This window comes from Somniosus microcephalus, chromosome 4 (assembly GCF_052327205.1).
Source record: "Somniosus microcephalus isolate GS21.2 chromosome 4, FLI_Smic_1.0, whole genome shotgun sequence".
NCBI classification, from domain to species: domain Eukaryota; kingdom Metazoa; phylum Chordata; class Chondrichthyes; order Squaliformes; family Somniosidae; genus Somniosus; species Somniosus microcephalus.
The window spans coordinates 197,068,447-197,094,170 of NC_140990.1; the positions used below are offsets into that span (position 1 = coordinate 197,068,447).

The 25,724-nt window shown below is 48.7% G+C and overlaps 1 protein-coding gene across 1 annotated transcript in view; it reads left to right on the top strand.

Annotated features, from left to right (window-relative positions):
- Nucleotides 1–3,627: 3,627 nt before the first annotated feature.
- Nucleotides 3,628–25,724, top strand: part of LOC147120115 (uncharacterized) — a 51,313-nt gene continuing 29,216 nt past the window's right edge. The window contains exons 1-3 of the mRNA XM_085984202.1: nucleotides 3,628–3,731; nucleotides 3,860–3,984; nucleotides 21,006–21,128. Coding sequence (XP_085840328.1) covers nucleotides 3,680–3,731; nucleotides 3,860–3,984; nucleotides 21,006–21,128 — 300 coding nt within the window. The 5' untranslated portion in view covers nucleotides 3,628–3,679. The remainder of the gene's footprint in view (nucleotides 3,732–3,859; nucleotides 3,985–21,005; nucleotides 21,129–25,724) is intronic.

Here is a 25,724-nt window from a genome sequence, read left to right on the forward strand (position 1 = left end):
AGGAGGCTTTGAGGGTGTCCTTGAAGCATTTCCTCTGCCCACCTGGGGCTCTCTTGCCGTGCCGGAGCTCTGAGTAGAGCGCCTGTTTTGGGAGTCTCGTATCGGGCATGGACCCATCCATCAGAGCTGATCAAGTGTGGTCAAAGCTTCGATGCTGGGGATGTTGGCCTGAGCAAGAATACTGACGTTGGTACGCCTATCCTGCCAATGGATTTGCAGGATCTTGCAGAGGCAGCGTTGGTGGTACCTTTCCAGTGCTTTGAGGTGCCTGCTGTACATGGCCCATGTTTCTGAGGCATACAGCAGGGCGGGTATCACTGCTGCTCTGTAGACCATGAGCTTAGTGCCGGGTTTGAGGTCCTGGTCTTTAAACAGTCTCTTCCTCAGGCGACCGAAGGCTGCACTGGCACACTGAAGGTGGTGTTGGACTTCGTCGTCGACGTCTGCCCTTGTTGACAGTAGGCTCCCGAGATATGGAAAGTAGTCCACGTTGTCCAAGGCCTTGTCGTGGATTTTGATAATTGGGGGGCAGTACTGTGTGGCGGGGGCAGGTTGGTAGAGGACCTTTGTCTTACGGATGTTTAGTGTAAGGCCCATGCTCTCGTACGCTTCAGTGAAGGTGTTGACGATGGTTTGGAGTTCGACCTCCGAGTGAGCGCAGGCACAAGTGTCATCTGCATACTGTAATGCGACGGAGGTTGAACAGTTTCCCGTTTGTTCTGTAAATTAGCTCCACTCCAGTGGGGAGCTTACTGAGGGTGAGAGGGAGCAGTGCAGCAAGGAAGATCGAGAAGAGCGTTGGTGCGATGATACAGCCTTGCTTGACCCCGGTTCGTACGTGAATTGGGTCTGTGGTGGAACCATTGATCAGGATCACAGCTTGCATGTTGTCATGAAGCAGGCGGAGGATGGTGACAAACTTTTGGGGGCAGCCAAATTTGAGGAGGACACTCCATAATCCCTCACGGTTGACAGTGTCGAAGGCCTTTGTGAGATCAAAGAAGGCCATGTACAGCGGTTGGTGCTGTTCCCTGCATTTCTCTTGTAATTGGCGTGCGGTGAAGATCTTGTCCATTGTGCCCCTTAGTGGGCGGAATCTGCTTTGTGACTCTGGGAGGAGCTGTTTGGCCACTGGGAGAAGGCGATTGAGGAGGATTCTTGCGATGACTTTCCCTGTGGCAGACAGCAGGGAAACTCCGCTGTAATTACCGTAATCGAACTTGTCACCTTTCTTGAAGATGGACACAATTACGGCATCTCTGAGATCCCCTGGCATGCTCTCCTCCTTCCAGATAAGAGAAATGAGTTCATGAATTCGCACCAGTAGTGCTTCTCCGCCATGCTTTAGTGCCTCGGCGGGGATTCCATCTGCTCCTGAGGCCTTGTTGTTCTTCAGTTGTCGGATGGCCTTTTCAACCTCATGCCGGGCTGGGGTTGTGCTGAGATGGTGGCGGGTAGCATGCTGCGGGATGGAGTTGAGGACACTCGTGTCGAAGACAATGTCGTGGTTAAGGAGATCTTCGAAGTGCTCTTTCCAGCGGGCACTGACTGCCTCTCTGTCCTTGATTATTACCTCTCCATTCTTGGCCCGCAGTGGGGAAGTGCCTTGGGTGCTTGGGCCGTAGGTGGTCTTGACTGCGCTAAAGAATCCACGCATGTCGTGGTTGTCGGCTAGCTGCTGGATCTCCTGCGCTTTCTCCACCCACCATCTGTTCTTTAGGTCATGAGTTTTTTGTTGGACTTCGGCCTTCAGGCTTCTGTAGAGCTGCTTTCTTGCTCTCGAGTTTTGTTGCTGTTTCCAGATCAGGAATGCCTTGCGCTTGCGGCTTATTAGCTCCTGGATCACCTGGACATTCTCGTCGAATCAGTCTTGGTGTTTCCTGGTCGAGTGACCGAGCGTCTCTTCACAGGTGCTGATTATGGAGGCCTTGAGTGCAGACCAGACGCTGTGGATACACTGTGTCTCTGCATCACTGGGAGTTATCAGGTTATTTGTGAGCTGCAGGCTGAATAGAGCTTTCTTAGCGGGGTCTTTGAGTGCTCCAGCGTTAATTTTCCTGCAGCATTGTTTCTGTTGCCGCCGCTGTTTTGGGGCTACATTGATGGAGATGACAGAGCGGATTAGGCGGTAGTCTGTCCAGCAGTCATCAGCTCCTGTCATGGCACGGGTGATGCGGACGTCCTTGCAGTCCCTCGCTCGGACGATGATGTAGTCCAGCAGATGCCACTGCTTGGAACGAGGGTGCTGCCATGAAGCCTTGTACTTGTCTCTCTGACGGAACAAGGTGTTGGTTATGACGAGGCCATGTTCTAAGCATTTTGATAGGAGGAGGGTACCGTTGAAGTTGGCTTTCTCTACCCCCTCTCTGCCGATCACACCTCCCCAGAGGTCTGCGTCCTTTCCAACTTTGGCGTTAAAGTCGCCAAGGAGGATCATCTTGTCGCCCGTTGGGACTCGGGACAGCGATTGTTCGAGGCTGGAGTAGAATTCCTCTTTGGTCTCGTCTGTGGCTTCTAGTGTTGGGGCGTACGCACTGATGACCGTAGCACACTGGTTCCGGGCTAGAGTGAGTCGAAGAGTCATGAGGCGCTCATTTATATCACTAGGGGAGTCTCTGAGACGCCCAACCAGTTCATTTTTTATGGCGAAACCTACCCCATGGAGGCAGCGTTCTTCTTCAGGTTTGCCTTTCCAGAAGAAGGTGTAACCACCGCCTTGCTCCTTGAGCTGGCCTTCCCCTGCCCGCCGGGTCTCACTTAGGGCGGCACACTGGGGACATTATTACATTTCGGTCTACTTGACACCGACTGCCTCTAATTAGCACTCCCCAAGTGACCAGCCGAGGAGACAACGCCTCCTGCAGCTGCCATTGTTGACGCCTGGTGATGCTGCAGGGGGCGGAAGTGAATTTTACATCCGGGGCGATAATGGGGCGCTACTCATCGGATGACATCACCATCTCCGGGGTGCAGGAGATTGAGGCGGTAAGTTTTAGTGCCAGCGCTAACCCGCCATGGAAGTTCGTGGATGTCGGTAATTTCACCGCGCCTGGTCGGTAAGCACTTCGCGCCCCATTATCACTCCCCGGAGACGCTAACGGGAGATGCAAAGGAGGCCAATCCCTTTCCTGAAAAGTAATTGTTCTTTAACAATTTATCTTTTTTCAAGTATTCAACCAATACATCTGTCAAGTTTGTTTCAAAGACCACCCCTACAAATTACATTAAGCTAACTTGTCTATGTATCCAGGAATGCCCTGCGACCTTTTTTAAAACACTGTAGCTTATGCTAGTTGCTTTCCAATCTTCAAGAATGTCTCCTGAATTCAGTCACTGAATAGTTACTCATTTTGTGTGACAACTTATTGTCTCATTCATTACATTTGGGAAATCACAACACAAACCATTATGAAAAGGGATGGTGAAATATGGCATTTGAAGAGATTACTATAAATGATATACAACAGCAAATTATGTTTTCTGAAAACATATAATTACATGAACAGTGACATCCCACAGAAAGCAAAGGGAGACAAGTCGGTGCTGTTGATGTGGTCTGCTTACATCATTGTTCAATAATTTACTATTACTTTCATGATCTGAAGTATATAAACCCTGAATACAACCCAACAACAGACAGAGAGAAGGGAGAACATACCTCCACCATAGAACAGGCAGAATGAAGATCATTCTCTTCATCCTGGCTGCAATCCAGATTCTCCACTGTTCTGGTAAGCACTGATGTGTTGTTTGGAATTATTATAATAAGATTTGTTCTGATGATGATCAGTTAGTGGTGGCCGATATTACCATGGTCAGAAATGTATTGATCTGCAAATCGCTTTGCTTTTTGATTCAGGACAAGCGTGTGAAATCTGTGGATTTCCTGTGGTTATTGAGGCACTAAATGCTTCAGTTACAAAGCTGAATGAAATTTCTACAATTGACAACCTCTTCGCTGTGACCAAGCGTAAAGTAAATGCTGTGAGTGTCTCAAAACCTGTTTCCCTTTTTTGTCTTTGACCTAGAAATACATTTTTATTATGGGAATGAATTTCATTTGATGACTTTGTAAGGATTTTACTGTGAGGAATGATAACACTATCAAGAGATAGAAAATAATTATATATAGAAAATAAGGACATATCATTAGCACCACGTTGTATTGAGCGAGTTCAGAACATGGCGAGTGAAGCGTTGGGGCATTTGAAAATCAAGAACCGGTCCTGCTAGGTGTACAGAAGCTAATTTGAATAAAGTATTCTGGCCTTTAAATGTTCCCGGCATGCACTTCCTGCCCACCATACTAGAAGCTTAGTAGGTCAGTTAGCACCTGAGAAAGGGGTGGCTGCACAGCCTGTTGAGTCTGTGTGTCCCAGTTATGTTTAGGATCAATCACTGGACACAGACAACAAGAATAACTTTTAACAGGTCTTTACTATTCGAAGGTCAGGGCTGAACTGCCCAGCAAATCCTTGCACAACACTTATATACCGGTGTGGTCACCACTGGTATTACAGTATTACAGTATACAGCAGCCAAGAGAAAGTAGTACATCTCTTAAGGTAGTTCTCTTAAGGTGGAACAGGTTACATACACCACAATCCTCCCTTTTTAGCTTAACAGTGTATATCCCCATTTAACATAACATAATAACATATATATATACAACTTCATGCAAAACAGTTCAAAGATTCAGTCTCTGAGGAGGCCTCCTGATTCGAGTTGGATAACGCCTTTCAGGGGTCTCTGATTCTCGTTGCTGGGGTGACTCATCTAGTTGGTCTCTTATGGATTGGACATCATCATCAGGTACATTCACTTCTGAGGTAGATGCTTCAGGTTCACTAACTTCTTTCACGGTTGTCTCTGCCGTAACCATGGGTTCGACCCTTGTTCTCGATTCTACCAGTTGGTCAGCATGACGCCGTATTACATTTTCACCAATATCTACCGTGTACATCAGGGGTCCTTGTCTGGCCCGAATTGTTCCAGATTGCCATTTCTCGTTTTTATAGTCCCGGGCTAACACTGGTTGTCCTATTTCGAAACTCCGAGTGTTCTTGTTATTTATATGCTGAAACTGTTTGTTTTCAACTTCCCTCCACACATTTGGTTTTAACAAGTCCAACCTGGACCGCAACCTCCTGTTGTAGAACATCATGGCAGGACTTTGGTTTGTCCCTGCATGAGTGGCGTTTCGATATGCCAGTAGGAATTTGTCCACCTTGTGTTGTAGTGGAATCTGATCTTCACTCATGGCCTTTATTGCTTTTTTAAACGTTTGTACAAATCTCTCGGCCAACCCGTTTGTAGCCGGATGATATGGGGCAGAGGTATAATGTTTCACCCCATTCTTCTTCATGAATCTCTGGAATTCTTCTGACACGAACTGCGGTCCGTTGTCTGAACATATTTGTTCTGGCAATCCATTTCTCGCAAATATCGTTCTTAACACCGCGATCGTCTTTTCCGAGGTAGTGGTAGTCATCTTAATCACTTCTGGCCATTTAGAATGTGCGTCCACCGCAATTAAAAACATGGAGTCCATGAATGGACCAGCAAAGTCAATATGTACATGTTGCCATGGGGTTGAAGGCCATTCCCATGGATGCAGCGGTGCAATCGGAGGTGCATTTTGCACTTTTTGGCACCCTGAGCAGCTTTTCGTCAGCTCCTCTATCTGTTGGTCGATACCCGGCCACCACACATAAGCCCTAGCAAGGCTTTTCACCTTGACTCCCCCCAGATGACCTTCATGCAGTTCCTTTAGAACTCTCTCTCTTAACTTAGGAGGAATAATCACCCTTGTTCCATACATCAATGTTCCTTGACAGACGGACAGCTGTTCTCGTCTTGCTGAGAATGCCGGTAACAGTGGATCGCCATGTGCTGGCCATCCCTTCACTGTCACTTCGTAGACCCTGGACAGTGTCGGGTTGTTCCTGGTTTATCTTTCAATACTTGCATTGGTGACTGGTAAACATTCGATGATGGTCGAGTGAAATAACTCAACAGGGTCAACCGTCGGTGCCTCCTCCTCTGTAGGTAGTGGCAGGTGTGACAGCCCATCAGCATTACCATGCTGCTTTGTACCTTTGAATTCTATCTGATATTGATGTGCCCCTAGGAAAAGGGACCATCTCTGGAGTCTCTGTGCTGTCATCACCGAAACACCCTTCTTAGGGTTAAAAATGGATACCAACGGCTGGTGGTCTGTCAGAAGCGTAAACTTTTGGCCCTGCAGGTAATGATTAAACTTCTTTACTCCCCACACAAGGCTGAGAGCCTCCCTATCTATCTGAGCATAGTTGCGCTCAGCGGAGGTCAATGATCTGGATGCGAACGCAACTGGCCTCTCCTGGCCATTTGGCAACTTGTGTGAGAGTACTGCCCCAATACCATATGGAGAAGCATCACAAGCCAAACGAATAGGCAGCGTTGGGTTGAAGTGAGCCAACACTTCCTCTGAGGTGATCAATGCCTTGCTTTCGCGAAAGGCCCTCTTACAGTCCTCGCTCCACTTCCATGGTACTCCCTTCTGCAAAAGAGCATTCAACGGGTGCAGCACTGTGGATAAATTTGGCAGAAACTTATGGTAATAGTTAATCAACCCTAGAAACGACCTCAATTGGGATACATTATCCAGAGCGGGAGCCTTCACAACAGCTTCGATCTTGTCAGGAGACTTATGAAGCCCCTCCTGGTCAATGACATGACCACAGTACGAGATCCGCTTCTGAAAGAATTCACATTTCTGGCGATTAACTCGAAGACCATATTCTTTCAATCTGGTGAGCACCAGTTCCAAGTTTGCAAGGTGTTCCTCGTCATCATCTCCTGTAATCAGAATATCGTCCAGGTAACATTGTGTACCTGGAATTCCCTGTAATACCTGCTCCATGGCCCTCTGCCAAATTGCTGGAGCCGATGCCACTCCAAAAACCAGTCTATTATACCGGTACAAGCCTCTATGCGTGTTGATCGTGAGATACTGGCGTGACTCTTCCTCAACTTCCATCTGTAAGTACGCCTGCGCCAGGTCTATCTTGGTGAAGTGTTTCCCGCCAGACAACGAAGCGAAGATATCCTCAATCCGTGGAAGCGGATACTGCACCATGTGAAGCACCGGATTAACAGTGATCTTGAAATCACCACAGATGCGAACCTTCCCCGGTTCCCCCGGCTTGTTGCTCGATGAACGCTTCATGACTGGGACAATGGGCGTGGCCCACTCACTCCAGTCTACCTTAGACAGTACTCCTGAACGTTCTAGCCCTTCCAGCTCAGCTTCCACAGCAGGTCGTATTGCAGGTCTGGCTTTGAAAAATTTCGGGTTTGCATGTTCTTCAACCTTGATGTTTGCCGTAATTCCTCTCAGTGTTCCCAGTCCTTGTTGGAACACCTCTTTAGCATCGTCCAATATTCTGGACAATCGTTTAGGTTTGACATCTTTTGTACCGGAATCTACCGTTAGTGCTTTTAAGGAATGCCAGTCCATATTTATTTTCCTAATCCACTCCCGTCCCAGTAGTGGTGGACCTCCCTCAGGTAGCACATATGAGTCCATTCCTCAGCTTTCTTTGCCCTTGTGGACCACCTTTACCTCTATCTTCCCGATGGGGTATACTCTTTGCCCCATGTATGTTTTCAATACAATCTCCGTATCCCGTAGGGGAATATGTGGGAATAACCTTTTGTAATCTTTCTTATTCATGACCGTCAATGCCGATCCAGTGTCCAATTCCATTTTCACTTGGACTCCTGCTATCTGAAGTGTGACCCAAATTGTTTGGAGGTCTGCTTCCTTACCAACATTGTGTACTCTTAGACTACCCAGTTCATTACTGCTGGCGTCTGAATCTGACTTCTGTTCGTTCGAACTGTTCTCTGTCACCTTGTGTACCTTTTTGTACTTTTCCTGCGGTGACTTTTTGTTGCTGGTCTTCTTTCCTGACCGGCATACTTTAGCTATGTGACCAAGCCTGCCACATTTTCTGCATTCCTGATTTTTGAACCAGCACTGGTTCTGATCGTGTGTTGTCTTCCCACAACGATAGCATTTTACTGTACTCAAGACCATTTGATTGGTGCAGAGTTCCGGTGACCGTAGCTGCATTTCCGCAGTGCCTCTTGCTGCGGCTTCTTGCGATGCTGCAATAGTGACAGCTTTATCAAGCGTAAGATCATTCTCTTCAAGCAGTCGCTTTTGTGTTCCTTCTTTTAACAATCCACACACAAATTTATCTCTCAGCGCATCTGCTAGCCCTGTCCCAAACTGACAGTACTTCGATAGCTTAAGTAGTTCAATTAAAAATTCAGCGTTGTTTTCATCTTTCAACTGCGTTCTTCTGTAAAATTTAAATCGTTCCGCTATCATCAGCGGCGTGGGGTTTAAATGATTTTTCAGGACAGTAACAATATTCGCGAAGGTCTGATCCGCCGGTTTATTTGGTGATAGAAGGTGCTTCAATAGCCCGTATGCCTTCGCCCCCATTGAGCTTAATAAGGTTAATGCTTTCTCATCATCTGGTACCTTATTTGCTTTACAATAAACTTCCATGCGTTCTACATACGTGGTCCAATCTTCGACATCACTATCAAAGGTATTAATGCTCCCATGTTTAGGCATCCTTGCAAGTTTAAAAATTTTTTTTTTTTTTTTTTTAAATGGCGGCTTCCCGCGCTTGTCTTCTTCCCCCGCCTACTAAAATGGCAGCTTCCCGCATTTGGCGGTCTTTCCCGCGCTCATCTTCTTCCCCCGCCGACTACAATGGCGGATTCCCGCGTTTGCCTTCTTCCCCCGCTGGCTGCAATGGCGATTGCCTTGCTGCTGCCGTTCTCGCCTCCCCAGCGGTTCTCACTCCCCGACGCTGCTTTGCCTTGCAGCCTCGCTTGCAGCCCGGTCCTTTACACCGGCTGCGTTTGAATTCTCCGCGGCTCTCGTGCCTTAAGCTTCTCAACTCCCCGACGCTGCTTTGCCTCGCAGCCCCGCTCGCAGCCCGGTCCTGTACACCGGCTGCGTTTGAGTTCTCCGCGGCTCTCGAGCCTTAAGCTGCCCCAGTCGCTGCGCCTCTCGGCCTCGATTGCAGCCCGGCCCTTTCTACCGGCCATGGTCGAGCTCTCCGCCCTTATTCCTCCGTTTTCCCTCCCCTACTCCACAGTCAACGCGGCCGACTTTCTGCTCGTGTCGCTGATCGGCTTACCCACCACCGTGGTAGAAGGGATGATCACTGCCTGTCGCTGATGGAGGGCTTCGTGGTCAGAATTCTTTTTCTTTTTAACCTGGGTTCTCGATGCCTCCCGTGCGATGGTGCTCAGCAGGATGATGAGGGCGGATGCCTCTTCTCGACGCCCGTTTTGAGGACGAAGCTGCCTTGGATGTAAATTTGCCGCAGAGTAAGATCGGACTCGTCGCCACTGTTGAGTCTGTATGTCCCAGTTATGTTTAGGATCAATCACTGGACACAGACAACAAGAATAACTTTTAACAGGTCTTTACTATTCGAAGGTCAGGGCTGAACTGCCCAGCAAATCCTTGCACAACACTTATATACCGGTGTGGTCACCACCGGTATTACAGTATTACATTATACAGCAGCCAAGAGAAAGTAGTACATCTCTTAAGGTAGTTCTCTTAAGGTGGAACAGGTTACATACACCACACAGCCAAATTTCTAACTAACATGTATTACAAAAACTTCTATCCCCACTGCTTGAAGTGATCAAATTATCTATATTTTATTAAAAATGGTGAGTAGCCTCAAGATTCAAAATATAGTCACGTGACCAATACATTATAATCAGCCAGACATAATGCTACGTGACAGTCTATTGAAAACACAAAAATCCCATGTGTCAACCTGTTAAGTAAAAATCTTGCTGCTGAAAAGCCAAGAAATTGAGGTCAGTTGCAGAAGTCTCCTGAGCGATAGTCACTTCCTTCTCCCACACTGAGCAGGTTTATAGTCCAGCCTCCATCCGCTGCCTGCCGCCCCCCCCACCCTCCCCCGGCCGCTCCCCCCCCTGCAATGAGTATGTTTTGGCTCTCCCCCAAACAAGATTTCAGACCCTTCCCCTCCCCCCCTCCCCCTATTCCCAGCAAGCTTTTGGCTCCTTTCCTCCCAATGAATAATATTTAAGCCCCCTCCCATCTGCACCCGATGGATAAGATTTTGACCCCTGCCTGCCACCACGTGATGGTTCTATTTTCCATTCCAACCCACCCATTGGATGCCAATTACTTTCCCCCATCCCTCATTAGCTGCATTTCCCACTCACAGGCTACCCCTACCACTAATCATTTTTCCTTTTACAGTAACCCTCTGACTGCACATGTTACTTCAACTTTCAAAAAAAGCTGTTGAATTTTGAAGCTAACTGATTACCTTATCTGTGTTTTGTTGGCAGTTAGAAAAGGTCAATGCTAATGTCTTACTATTGTGAGGCAGCAATTCTAATTTCCTATGAGGCAGACTGAGAGCAAGAGCGAGAGTGAGAGCAAGAGAGAGAGACCGATAGAAACAAAGATTCAAATAGAGAGAAAGGTAGGCAAACAGTTTCTTCATTCTAATTTGATTTCTTTCTTTTACCAAAAAAGTTAATTTTAAAAGCAAACAGAAGGGGCTAAATTCGGTAACCCCCAAAAACGGGCACAGGGATCATGATGCGTGATTAACCCATGCCCATTCAATATAGTGCAGGCAGCACACCAACTTCGTGCTGACTGCTCATTTCAATGAGTTCAGCATGCAGCCAGCATGGACCACACTGTTGATTGGCAGTACACATCAGCAGGGGACCCAAAATCATGAGAGGCTAGAACTAGTTAAAGCTAGCCTGCACTGCTTAAAGCTAGTCTGCACCTCTTAAAGGGGAGGTGCATTGTGGCTGGAGCAGGTTTTGGAAGTCGTTCTACAACTGAATCTGACCTGGGAAACACTCAATAATGGGAGACAGCGTGTTCCAAGGTTTTCTGACACTGGCCTTGGTGGAGGAGGTGCAAAGGAGGAGAGATGTGCTCTATCCACAGGGGGCCAGGAGGCCCTCCAGACACACACACTCAGAAGGCTGTGGGAACAGATAGCCATGGGGGTCACTGCCAGGATTCAAGCCCCAAGGACCTGGATGCAGCGCCGCAAAAAGTTCAATGACTTCACATGAGTGGTCAAGGTTATTGATTGCATATTCAAATGCCATATCCTACCAACTGCACCACTAGCCTCAGCCACTGCTCAATGCACCACACCCCCATTACTCACCTACCAACATAATAGCAAAATACTGCGGATGCTGGAAATCTGAAATAACAACAGAAAATGCTGGAAATACTCAGCAGGCCAGGCAGCATCCGTGGAGAGAGGAACAGAGTTAACGTTTCAGGTCTGGGATCCTTCATCAGAACTGGAAAAAGTTGGAAATGTAACAGGTATTAAGCAGGTGCAAAGACGGGGGGGTGGGGGAGGGGGGTAGGAGGGGAGGAAGGAATTGCAAGAACATACTGTGAAAATGTTGTAAATGGGAATGGCAAAATCATACAGCATGAAAAATGGGGGCAGGGATTATTATCTGAAATTGTTGAACTCGATATTGAGTCCGGAAGGCTGTAAAGTGCCTAATTGAAAGATGAGGTGCTGTTCCTCGAGCTTACGTTGCGCTTCATTGGAACAATGTAATAGGCCGAGGACAGAGAGATCAGAGTGGGAGTGAAGTGGAGAATTAAAGTGACAGGCAACTGGAAGCTCAGGGTCACCCTTACGGACTGAACGGAGGTGTTCCGCAAAGCGGTCGCCCAATCTGCGTTTGGTCTCCCTAGCGTAGAGGAGACCGCATCGTGAGCAGCGAATACAGTATATTAAATTGTAAGAAGTACAAGTAAATCGCTGTTTCACCTGGAAGGGGTATTTGGGGCCCTGGACAGTGGGAGGGGAGGAGGTAAAAGGGCATGTGTTGCATCTCCTGCGCTTGCACGGGAAGGTGCCAGGTGAAGGAGAAGGGCTGTTGGGGGTGATTGAGGAGCGGACCAGGGTCTCACGGAGGGAGCTGTCCCTTCGGAATGTTGAAAGGGGAGGTGAGGGGAAGGATGTGTTTGGTGGTGGGATCCCGTTGGAGGTGGCAGAAATAGCGGAGGATGATCCGTTGAATGTGGAGGCTGGTGGGGTGAAAGGTGAGGACAAGGGGAACCCTATCGTGGTTCTGGGAGGGAGGGGAAGTGCTGGAAATGGAACGGACATGGTCCAGGGCCGTGTCAACCACAGTAGAGGGGAATCCTCGGTTGAGGAAAAAGAAAGACATGTCCGAAGCACTGGTATGGAAGGTGGCATCGTCAGAACAGACGCAGCGGAGATGGAGAAACTGGGAGAATGGAATAAAGTCCTTCCAGGAAGTGGGGTGGGAGGAAGTGTAGTCCAGGTGTCTGTGGGAGTCTACCTACTCACCTACCAACAATCTCTATCAATCAGGACACATACCTAACTTTCATAGCTTCACCTCACCCTCACACAGTTACCACTGCTGCAAGCCTCACAGCCACATCTCACATCTTGCACACAATGCCAGCTATTCAACTATGACAGCCACATCACCCAAACAGATTGTACGACATTCACTGACACACTTCCTTCTCTTGCAGGACAATGTGGCACAAAACTAGAGGCAGCAGGAGTTAGCCGACGGGGGACAGGCACGTTTGCATGTCCTAATCCCCATGGAGGAGACAGTGCTGGCCATTATTGGAATTGATTGCTGAGGCCTTGACCAGCGGCGAGCCTGAAACCATAGAAGATGATGGTATCCTCATACCTAATCTTCCTTCTCACATCCCACTTCCCCCTCATCCCACAATCTCTTCTGATTTACAAGCTGCAGATGGTGTATGCATGCACCTCTTGCTTTCCCTCCCTCCCCTCACCACAACCTTACCCTTGTGCCTTTCTCCTTTCAGATACCCAAGAACTGCAACCTGGCCAGGCAGTGGTGGAAGAGTAACAAGACATTGATGAAGAAGAAACACCAACACTTGATTTCACACTCACAGCCATCAGCTCAGATACTGACACTATGGGTAATTTAGAGGATAGCATAGAGGTGGGATCTGCACGTGGTGAGACACCGGGCACGAGTGGCCTGCAGCCAGGGCAGGGGAAAGGATAGCACAGGTGCCAATTCGCCGGAGGCCGAGGTCGCACATGAGTTCTGCTGCAGAGGACACAGATGAGGACTTCGATAGGGTGGGCTACAGAAGAAGGCTGATGGGTATGCACAATAAAACCAAATGTAATATTTCCAAGTTTGCTGATGACACAAAACTGGGTGGGATCGTGAGTTGTGAGGAGGAAGCAAAGAGGCTTCAAGGCGATTTAGACAAGTTGAGTGAGTGGGCAAATACATGGCAGATGCAGTATAACGTGGATAAATGTGAAGTTATCCACTTCGGTAGGAAAAACAGAAAGGCAGAGTAATATTTAAATGGTGATAGATTGGGAAATGTTGATGTACAAAGGGACCTGGGTGTTCTTGTATACCAGTCACTGAAAGCAAACATGCAGGTGCAGCAAACAGTTAGGAAGGCAAATGCTATGTTGGCCTTCATTGCAAGAGGATTTGAGTACAGAAGCAAGGATGTCTTACTACAGTTATACAGGACCTTGGTGAGACCACACCTGGAGTACTGTGTGCAGTTTTGGTCTCCTTACCTAAGAAAGGATATACTTGCCATAGAGGGAGTGCAGCGAAAGTTCACCAGACTGATTCCTGGGCTGGCAGGACTGTCGTATGAGGAGAGACTGGGTCGACTAGGCCTGTATTCACTAGAGTTTAGAAGAATGAAAGGGGATCTCATTGAAACGTATACAATTCTGACAGGGCTAGACAGACTGGATGCAGGGAGGATGTTTCCCCTGGCTGGGGGTTCTAGAACGAGGGGTCACATTCTCAGGATATGGGGTAGGACATTTAGGACTGAGGTGAGGAGAAATTTCTTCACTCAGAGGGTGGTGAACCTGTGGAATTCTCTACTACAGAAGGCTGTGGAGGCCAAGTCACTGAATATATTTAAGAAGGAGATAGATAGATTTCTGGACTCAAAAGGCATCAAGGAGTATGGGGAGAGAGCGAGAATATGGTATTGAGATAGAGGATCAGCCATGATCATATTGAATGGCGGAGCAGGCTCGAAGAGCTGAATGGCCTACTCCTGCTCCTATTTTTCTATGTTTTCTGTGTTTCTATAAAATGCTTGGTGCATTGGGAAGCCTGACAGAAATCCTGCTTGCAATGTTAAGGAGCATGGAGGAGTCTAGCACCAACTTTGCACAGGGTTTTGCACAGAGCTTAGAGCCCATCCTTTCCAGCATGGAAGTGGTGGCCAACTCGATTAGAACACTTGTGGACTCAACCATAATGCAGAGTCTGATGGCCGATGTCTCAGTTTCCATTGCAGCACAAGCAGCAGCCACCCAACATCTGAGTGTTGCAGCGGAAGCACAGATTGCTGCCATCATAGTTCTGGATTATAGTGTTCAAAGGGGCTTGCAGGGTGTCACAGCAGTCCAGCAAAATGTCCTCCAACAGATTACTAGGATTGCTGAGGTGCCGCCCCGGCTGAGTGGCGGTGGATCCGTGGAGCACGAACCTGCTGTCCTCTCTCAGGATGACAGCATTCATCCTCCCACCACTGCCACTCCACCAGTGCCTTGGCTGTCAGCCAGCCAGCCCAGACTGCTGACGCCCATGCTGAGGTGGTGCAGTCCACAGCCAGACCTTCTAAGCCCAGAGATGCTTGAGGTCATCCTCCAAGGCCATCTGCTGTCTCCTCCACCGAAAGTCAGTAGCCTTCCACCATCCATTCTGCAGCCACTGGGATAGCACTGTGTAGGAGCACTAGGACAGGCAAAGACACACAGATGACAGGCACTAAGGGAATGTACAAGGGTGATTAGTTTACGTTTGTGTAAAGTCCGCGCCTCAATAATACACGGACTTCGGGAGAACAGTTTAACAGATACTTTACTGAACAAAAGGCAGCTTGAAACTGAAACTACAGAAGCCTGCTAGTGCCTTTTGTACAGGGGTGGTCACTGCCGGTACTGCAGTCTAAGACCTGTTATTCCCTTAAAGGTACATACACAACAATTCCTCCCCTTTTAGATAAACAGTACATAACATTCATTTAACAACTAAATAATAACTAATCACAATTACAATTTTCTCAGTAATATATACATCAACTGAAATAGTCATTTATAAGTTCAGTCTTTGAGGAGGCATCCTGATCCGGACTGGATAGCGCCTTTCTCGAGTATCCTGTTCTGGCGGTGGAGTCAATTCTGGCTCATTGTCATTGGTTGGTTCGTCAGCTTCCAATACCCCTGCTTCTGAGGTAGACGCAATCTGTACTTCGGGCTCATTAACAGGTGCACATGCTTGTGGTGCAGGTTTGGCTTGTTCCTGTGACTCTAGAATCTGGTCAGCATGGCGTCTCACGATGCACTCTCCAACGTCCACTGTGTACATTAGTGGTCCCTGCTGTGTGCATATCGTGCCTGGCTGCCATTTTTCTGTTCGGTAGTCGCGGGCCAAGACTGGTTGCCCTATCTTGAAGCTCCTGGTCGGCTTCTCATTTATGTGCTGGAACTGCTTATCCTCAACATCTCGTCTTATGTTTGGTTTGTGCAAATCCAAGCAACATCTTAGTCTCCGGTTGAAAAACAGTACGGCTGGAGTTTGGTTGGTCACTGCATGTGTCGCATTCCGGTAAGCAAACAGGAAGTTATCCACCTTGTGTTGCAGTGGTGTGTCGTCATTATACATTGCCTTTAAGACCTTTTTAAAGGTCTGAACAAACCTCTCAGCCAATCCATTTGTGGCTGGATGATATGGGGCAGATGTGTAATGTTTCACCCCATTATTCTTCAGGAACCTCCGGAAATCCTCAGACATAAACTGTGGGCCATTGTCGGAACAGATCTGTTCTGGCAACCCATTCTTGGCAAAGATGGTCCTTAGGACTGCAATAGTTTTCTCCGTGGTGGTGGAGGACATTTTAATGACCTCTGGCCATTTCGAATGGGCGTCCACAGCGATTAGACACATTGAGTCCATAAATGGACCAGCGAAATCAATGTGTACCCGTTGCCATGGAGATGAGGGCCACTCCCATGGATGTAGCGGGGCCTGTGGTGGAGCGTTTTGGACCTTCTGGCATCCTGTGCATCTCTTGGTCATATCCTCGATTTCTTTATCGATTCCCGGCCACCACACAAACGCCCTGGCTAGGCTCTTCATTTTTACCCCTCCCAGATGACCCTTTTGAAGCTCATTGAGTACTCTATCTCTCAACTTGGGTGGAATTACCACTCGGGATCCACACATCAAGGCTCCCCGGCACACTGACAGCTGTTCCCTCCTTGGCGAGAATGCTGGCAACAGTGAGTCGCCATATGCTGGCCATCCCTTCACCGTCAAATCATAGACCCGAGAGAGTGTCGGGTCATTTCGGGTTTCCTTCTCAATACTTGCGTTTGTAACAGGCAAACATTCGACTATGGTCGCATGGAATATGTCCACCGGGTCCACTGCAGGTGCTTCTTCCGCCGTAGGCAACGGTAGGCGCGACAGCCCATCAGCGTTTCCATGTTGTTTCGTAACTTTCTACTCTATGTCATACTGATGTGCCCCTAGAAAAAGTGACCATCTTTGCAGCCGTTGCGCCGTCATCACCGGAACGCCCTTCTTTGGGTTAAAAATTGAGACCAGAGGTTGATGATCAGTCAGTAGGGTGAATTTCTGCCCGTGCAGACAGTGATTGAACTTCTTCACCCCCCACACCAGGCTGAGGGCCTCCCTGTCAATCTGGGCGTAGTTACGCTCGGCTGAGGTTAGCGAGCGCGATGCAAAGGCTATTGGCCTCTCTGAACCATCACGGAATTTGTGTGACAGCACCGCTCCAATGCCGTAAGGTGACGCATCACATGCCAACCGAATCGATAGTGTTGGGTTGTAGTGGGCCAATACTTCTTTTGAAATGATTTGGCATTTACATTCCTGAAAGGCACGCTTACACTCATCACTCCATTTCCATGTTACACCAGTTTGAAGGAGGGCGTTCAGTGGGTGCAGAATTGTAGATAAATTCGGCAAGAACTTATGGTAGTAGTTCACCAACCCGAGGAACGATCTCAGTTGCGACACATTTTCTGGTGCTGGAGCCTTGACTACAGCCTCAATCTTGTCCGGCGACTTATGCAACCCTTCCTCATCAATCATGTGGCCACAATACGAGATTTGTCTCCTGAAGAACTCGCATTTGGGATGGTTGGCTCGTAGCCCATATTCCTGCAATCTCGTGAGCACCTGTTCCAGGTTGGCAAGCTGTTCATTGTCATTTTCGCCCGTAACCAGGATGTCGTCCAAATAACACTGGGTCCCCGGGATCCCTTGCAGGGCTTGTTCCATTGCCCTCTGCCACATAGCCGGGGCCGATGCTACCCCAAATACCAGTCGATTGTACTGGTAAAGGCCTTTGTGAGTGTTTATCGTGAGGTATTTCCTAGATGCTTCTTCCACCTCCATTTGTAGATACGCTTGAGCCAGGTCAATCTTTGTAAAACATTTCACTCCAGATAGTGAGGCGAAAATATCTTCTATCTGCGGAAGCGGATACTGTACTGTGTGCAGGACTGGGTTCACAGTCACCTTGAAGTCCCCACAGATGCGAACCTTCCTTGGCTCCCCAGGCGTGCTGCTCAATGCTTTCTTTATTACAGGAATGATGGGTGTGGCCCACTCGCTCCAGTCCACCTTAGACAGCACCCCCGAACGCTCCAGACTCTCCAGTTCAGCTTCCACAGCTGGGTGTATTGCGTATGGCACCGGTCTGGCCTTGAAAAATTTTGGGGTTGCGTTATCCTCAATCTTTATGGTTGCCTTTACTCCTTTTAGAGTCCCAAGTCCTTGTTGGGACACCTCTTCCGCGTCAGATAGAATTTGTGACAGACGTCCAGGTGCGACGTCATCATCTTTTTTGTCAGTCACAGTTAGTGCCAGAATGGAATGCCAATCCAATTGTAGTCTTCGGATCCATTCACATCCCAATAATGGTGGTCCTCCATCTCGTAGTATATACATGTATAGTTTCTGTGTTTCCTTTCCGTTATATTCAACTGGCACCCTTATTTTTCCTCTGGGGTAGACCTTTTGCCCCGTGTATGTCTTCAATACAATGGACGTGTCCTTTAAGGGTATGTGTGAGAATAGCCGCTCATAGTCTCGTCGATTCATGACAGTTAGGGCTGATCCTGTGTCCAATTCCATCTTCACTGGGGACCCTGCTATCATGAGTGTGACCCAAATGGTTCAGTGATCTTCTTTTGCGATCATGTTGTGTAACTTTAAACAACTTAGTCGCCTGCTCCCGGAGTCCTTATCACTCTCCTGATCTTCTGAACTACTATCTGTCAGTTTCTTTACTTTCCTGTACTGTTCCTTAGTAGTTCTTGTCGTGTTGGTCTTCTTTCCCGACCTGCAGACTCTTGCTATATGTCCCATTTTCCCGCATTGCCTGCATATTTTGTCTTTAAACCAGCAGTCCTTCTGCTTATGGGTTGTTCTGCCGCAGCGATAGCACTTTTCGGCTCTATATGCCATTTCGTTAGCGCTGTATTCTTGTGGTGTCTGTTGTATTTCCGCAGCTCCCCGTGCTGCTGCTTCGTAGGATACTGCCACGCTGAAAGCCTGTTCTAGCGTCAGGTCCTTTTTTGAAAGTAGTCGTTTCTGGGTTCCTTCACTCTGGATCCCGCAGACAAACTTATCCCGTAAGGTGTCTGCCAGTCCTGCTCCGAACTGGCAGTGGTTCGATAACTTGCGTAGTTCCGTAAGATAGTCAGCATTGCTCTCATCTTTGTGCTGGTTTCTTTTATGGAACTTGAATCTTTCTGCTATCAGCAGTGGTGTAGGGCTTAGGTGCTCCTGTAAGATATGAACAATCTCCTCAAAACTTTTCTCCATTGGTTTAGCTGGGGTAATTAAATTCCGCAATAGGCCATATGTACTCGCACCCATCAGATTTAATAATACCGACGCCCTCTTTCCATCAGCCACCTCATTTGCCTTGCAGTACACTTCAATTCTTTCCACATACGTGGTCCAGTCTTCTAGCTCGTTGTCAAAAGCAGTGATACTGCCACTTTTCGGCATCTTGGGCGATTTAAAATGGCGCCTCCCGCGCTTTTGCTTCTTCCCCAATGGAATAAAATGGCGCCTCCCACGCTTTTGCTTCTTCCCCAACGGGATAAAATGGCGCATCCTGCGCTTTTGCTTCTTCCCCTTACTGCCACACTGCTCCTAGCATTCTACGGGGTAATGGCGGCGACCCGCAGCTTTGGCGCATCTCGCTTTCCTTCCCCCCCCATTTAGTTTCTCTCCGCTGTCCTGTTCTCGAGCACCGACCGCGCCCTGTGCGCTCCACCCTCTCTCTCTTGTTTTCTTTTCCCGGCGACGCTGCGCGGCCCGATTTGTAGAGCCGCTCGATCGAGCTTGAGCCCGCCGCAGTCCGGAAGGGTCAGCGCGCTACCTGCTACCAGCATGATTCGCTGGAACCACAGTCTCTCCTGCAATTCTCCAAACACTGATGGATTCTTTGGGCGGTTGCCCTCGGTCGACGCCCGTTGCTCAGACTACGACCTTCCAGGACGTTCCTTTCAGGCGAGATCCCCATGAGATGATGCCACACTGCAGGTGAGTTCGAACTTACTCGCCGCCACTGTAAAGTCCGCGCCTCAATAATACACGGACTTCAGGAGAACAGTTTAACAGGTACTTTACTGAACAAGAGGCAGCTTGAAACTGAAACTACAGAAGCCTGCTAGGGCCTTTTGTACAGGGGTGGTCACTGCCGGTACTGCAGTCTAAGACCAGTTATTCCCTTAAAGGTACATACACAACAGTTTGTATGCAATATGGCATGATTTGATTTAAAATTTGATTTGGAATGTTTACATTGTGGAGGCTTTTATTTTTGCATTGTGGCCAAGCGGACACTGTGATGGTCAGTGGCAGAGGGAAGGTAAGGTTTGGGACTGTTGATGAATGGGGAATTAGGGTTGTGGTTACCGGTATCTTACTCAGATGAGTTCTTCATGGACAGCCTGGCCAGAAAATGGCTGTCTAGGTTGCTTCCTCCCTTACTCTTCCTCCTCTTCCTCTTTTTCCTCTTCCTCTTACTACAGTGGGTAGTCCAAGAGTTAAGAGATAGGTGTAATGATAGGAGTGAGGGGGTGATAGGAAGGGCAGCACATAGTGGAAAGGTGAAGAGGTAGGGGATGTGATGTTACCAAGGAGGTGGCGGAGGCAAGAGTATTTGGGGGATGTGGTGGGAAGGGAGTTGCTGATGGCTATGTTTTTCCTGCAATCCTTACCCCAAGTACAGCACACAGCCATTGGTGGCTCCTTTCCCCACAACACTGTGTCAGGCTGCTCACCAACTCCCACCAGAAGGAAAGAAGCAAAGAAAAAGTGAGAGAAGCAGATGAACACAGAGAAAGAAGCATAAAAAGAAAGAGTTAAGGAGTTAAGTGCAGAGAGCAGAGACTGAGAGGAATGGTAACACAAAGGCAGGTATGAGAAGGGCAATATTCTCTGGTTTACCATGTGCAATGTGCATGAGATTGATTAGTTTTATCATAAATCTTAACATTTTAATAAATCAATGGGGTAGATATTTGTCCTTACTAGGTAGCAATCTGTCAGAGTAGAAGTCAGGAGGATTCTATAAAAGGCAGATCATTGCCCAGGTGCTGAAAACAAAATCTACCCCAATATGTTCACCCATAAATCTGTGCTCAGCATACAACCTTCACAAATCAAATGAATATGCTTCCACTTCCTAACTATAATGCAAAGGAAACTCAGAACATTTCTGTCTGACACTATCATTATTTATAAGTATTATCTCAAACACTTCACTGTGTTTACTTTAAATGACACAAATCTAATGTTTTTTTTGTTAGATTACTCCTTTAGGAGAACGTTTGCTCCAGGTAGACTTAACATTTGATGTACAGGAAACTGTGTGTCTCAAAGATGCTAGAAATTATTCAGCAAAATGTCAACTGAAACCTTTACCAGCTGCTGTGAGTATTAAAATTTCTCACTTCCTTCTTCGTTGTAATAAAACCTTAGACTGGAGGCTTTAGTGCAGTGTTGTCCGATAGAAATCATTGACCAGCTACAGGTTTGGCTGTGGCAACACCGTTTTAGCCACAAACATTAATTTTAGTTGAAAAAATTTGCCTTGCACAAAATACAGGTAAATGTACTTCACATGTGCATATTTACTTAACAAACATCTATTTGCATCAGTAACCAAGGAAGTAAAATACTCACAATGATCCAAAACACTTTGCTTTTTATCTTACTAGTTTATCAATAAATGCACAAAAAGGTTAAAGTACACATGTATACATCGTGTAAATATGAGTGTTGAGATCACGTGCCCAAGGAACGTATTTACTAATCAGAAATGTAATTAGCAACATCTGGATTTGCAATTAGCCACATCCGGCTAGGGTCAAATATATTGGACAATACTGTATTCATGTTTAAGGTAAAATGGCACATACCATGAAATGTTCTGATTGATATTTGTCATTGTCCCCTCACAGCACCCAACTATTTTTTGGCATTATGTCCAGTTCTTTTTTAAATTTCAGTTTTTAGACAATTGGCAAGTTTGTATTTTATTGAAGCATTCTATAGAAACTCTGGTGTATAATTAGATGCCATGCCCATGTTGTACATTTGATGCTCCTGTCTCTGTGCTTCTCTGTAATGATGTTGAGAAAGTATCTTTCTTTCTTCCTCCAGTAATATTTTTTTATTAATTCATGGGATGTGGGTGTCGTTGCCAAGGCCAACATTTATTGCCCATCCCTAGTTGCCCTTGAGAAGGTGGTGGTGAGCCGCCTTCTTGAAGCGCTGCAGTCCTTGTGGTGAAGGTACTCCCACAGTGCTGTTAGGAAGGGAGTTCCAGGATTTTGACCCAGCGACGATGAAGGAATGGCGATATATTTCCAAGTCAGGATGATGTGTGACTTGGAGGCGAACTTGGACGTGGTGGTGTTTCCATGCGCCTGCTGCCCTTGTCCTTCTAGGTGGTAGAGGTCACGGGTTTGTGAGGTGCTGCCGAAGAAGCCTTGGCGAGTTGCTGCAGTGCATCTTGTAGATGGTACACACTGCAGTCACGATACGCTGATGGTGGAGGGAGTGAATGTTTAAGGCGGTGGATGGGGTGTCAATCAAGCCGGCTGCTTTGTCTTGGATGGTGTCAAGATTTTTGAGTGTTGTTGGAGCTGCGTACATCCAGGCAAGTGGAGAGTATTCCATCACACTTCTAACTTGTGCCTTGTTGATGGTGGAAAGGCTTTGGGGAGTCAGGATGTGAGACACTTGCTGCAGAATACCCAGCCTCTGACCTGCTCTTGTTACCACAGTATTTATGTGACTGATCCAGTTAATTTTCTGGTCAATGGTGACCCCCAGGATTATGATGGTGGGGGATTCGGTGATGGTAATGCCATTGAATATCAAGGGGCGGTGGTTAGATGCTCGCTTGTTGGAGATAATCATTGCTTGGCACTTGTGTGACGCGAATGTTACCTGCCACTTATTGGCCCAAGCCTGAATGTCATCCAGGACTTGCTGAATGTAAGCATGGACTGCTTCATTATCTGAGGAGTCGTGAATGGCATGGAACACTGTGCAGTCATCAGCGGACATTCCCACTTCTGACCTTATGATGGCAGGAAGGTCATTGATGAAGCAGCTGAAGATATTTGGGCCTAGGACACGAGTAATGATATATTGGTCTCTATGCCACATTCTGTAGTGACTCATTTAAAACTCAACCACCCACATCCTGCACTAAGTGCCAGTCATCTATCACCACTGATCTTACTGGCCTCCGTAGCCCTCCTATCCCCTAATGCACTGATTTTAAAAGCCTCAACTTGGCTCACAAATCTCTCAAGAGGTAGGTGGTTGAGCTGGCTTTTATAGATGGGGAAAGATGTAGCAACACAAGGGCTTGGGAAGCGAATTTTAACGTGCAGGACACAATGGCTGAAAGCTCTGCTACTGATGGTGGAATGGAGGGAGAAGATCTGCACAGTGGATCAGAGTCAGAAGTGGAGGGTGTCGGCTGGGTTGTGAGGCTAGAAGAGGTTGCAGAGGCAGGGTGGAGAAAGACAATGGAGGGATTTGTAAATGAGAACAAGGATATTCCGTTCAATGTACTGGAGGATGAGGAGGTCATTCCGGACAGGGTGATGGGTGAACAGCACTTGGTACAGGATGCAGGCAATGGGATTTTGGATCAGTTGGTGTTTTTGTAGGCCTACAAGTGGGGCATTGGAGGAGTTGAATCTGGAAGTGGGGAAGGTGTGAATGGAGTTTCAGCAGGGGTGATGTAGGTAGCTGATATTACAGGCATGGAAATAGTTGGTCTTGGTGATGGGTTGGAGATGGGTTTTGAAGCTCAGCTCAGAGCCAAACATCCCAAAGTTCAGCTTGATTGAGGAGTCAGGAAGAGGAGTATAACTGTGGGTTAAATATTTCATAGGAGAAAATGCGATGGCCTGTTCTGAGCTGCAGAATATATTAGCTTAGCCAAAACTTGACGTTTGATGGCAGTCAGACAGCAGTTGAGCTTGCTGACTGAAATACAAAGCTGGGTGCCGTCAGAATACAGCTGCAAGTTAACTTAGGGTGACCATATGTCCCTGTTTTCCGGGGACAGTCCCAGGATGAGGGACTGTGTCCCCCGGACAAACAATGTCCCTGGAAGAGTCCCCGGTTTACAAAACTCGTCCCCAAAGTGTATCCCTGGCAGTGAGTCTACCCCCTGAGCTGTCAGTTTGCGGCTCTAAGGCTAAATTAAACAACAACTTTACAATGGCCAGAGTGACTCCCTGTGCATGCGTGACTGGGCGCTCTTTCTGCACATGTGCCAGTTGTTGTTTCTGAGTTTCTGGCTGGGCTTGTGCTGCTGGATTGTTGGTGCCAGAAGTGCCTGGGAGCACAGCAACTGGAGTGGGTGATGGAGAGGTCACTGCGGAGGGCCCAGTCACAGTCACCAGAGGGAGAGGGGAAGTGGAAGGGAAGTGGTCAGACTGATCCTGGACACTGTGAGGGGGTCAGATGTGAGCTCAGTCACTGGGGGGGGAGGAGCAGGTGTGAGCTCAGTCATGGGGGGAGGGGAAGGTGTGAGCTCAGTCACTGGGGGGGAGGGGCAGGTGTGAGCTCAGTCACTGGGGGAGGGGCAGGTGTGACCTCAGTCACTGGGGGAGGGTCAGGTGTGAGTTCAGTCACTGGGGGAGGGGCAGGTGTGAGCTCAGTCACTGGGGGGGCAGGTGTGACCTTAGTCACTGGGGGAGGGTCAGGTGTGACCACAGTCACGGGGGGGCAGGTGTGAGCTCAGTCACTGGGGGGGAGGGGCAGGTGTGACCTCAGTCACTGGGGGAGGGGCAGGTGTGACCTCAGTCACTGGAGGGGGGGAAGGTGTGAGCTCATTCACTGGGGGGAGGGGCAGGTGTGACCTCATTCACTGGGGGGGAGGTGTGAGTTCAGTCACTGGGGGGGGGGGCAGGTGTGAGCTCAGTCACTGAGGGGGAGGAGTCAGGTGTGACCTCAGTCACTGGGGGGGGAGGTGTGAGCTCAGTCACTGGGGGAGGGGGCAGGTGTGAGCTCAGTCACTGGGGGGGAAGGTGTGAGCTCAGTCACTGGGGGAGGGGGAGGTGTTAGCTCAGTCACTGGGGGGAGGGGCAGGTGTGACCTCATTCACTGGGGGGGAGGTATGAGCTCAGTCACTGGGGGGGAGGTATGAGCTCATTCACTGGGGGAGGGGCAGGTGTGAGCTCAGTCACGAGGGGGAGGGGCAGGTGTGAGCTCAGTCACTGGGGGGAGGGGCAGGTGTGAGCTCAGTCACTGTGGGAGGGGCAGGTGTGAGCTCAGTCACTGGGGGGGGCAGGTGTGAGCTCAGTCACTGGGGGAGCAGGTGTGAGCTCAGTCATGGGTGGGAGGGGCAGGTGTGACCTCAGTCACGGGGGGGCAGGTGTGAGCTCAGTCACTGGGGGGGAGGTGTGAGCTCACTCAATGTGGGGGGAGGTGTGAGCTCCGTCACTGGGGGAGGGGCAGGTGTGAGCTCAGTCACTGGGGGGGGCAGGTGTGAGCTCAGTCACTGGGGGAGGGGCAGGTGTGAGCTCAGTCACTGGGGGGAGGGGCAGGTGTGAGCTCAGTCACTGGGGGAGGGGCAGGTGTGAGCTCAGTCACTGGGGGGAGGGGCCGGTGTGAGCTCAGTCACTGGGGGGAGGGGCAAGTGTGAGCTGAGTAACTGGGGGAGGGGCAGGTGTGAGCTCAGTCACTGCAGGGAGGGGCAGGTGTGAGCTCAGTCACTGGGGGGAGGGGCAGGTGTGAGCTCAGTCACTGGGGGGAGGGGAAGGTGTGAGCTGAGTAACTGGGGGAGGGGCAGGTGTGAGCTCAGTCACTGCGGGGAGGGGCAGGTGTGAGCTCAGTCACTGGGGGGAGGGGCAGGTGTGAGCTGAGTAACTGGGGGAGGAGCAGGTGTGAGCTCAGTCACTAGGGGGAGGGGCAGGTGTGAGCTCAGTCACTGGGGGGAGGGGCAGGTGTGAGCTCAGTCACTGGAGGGGAGGGGCAGGTTTGAGCTCAGTCAC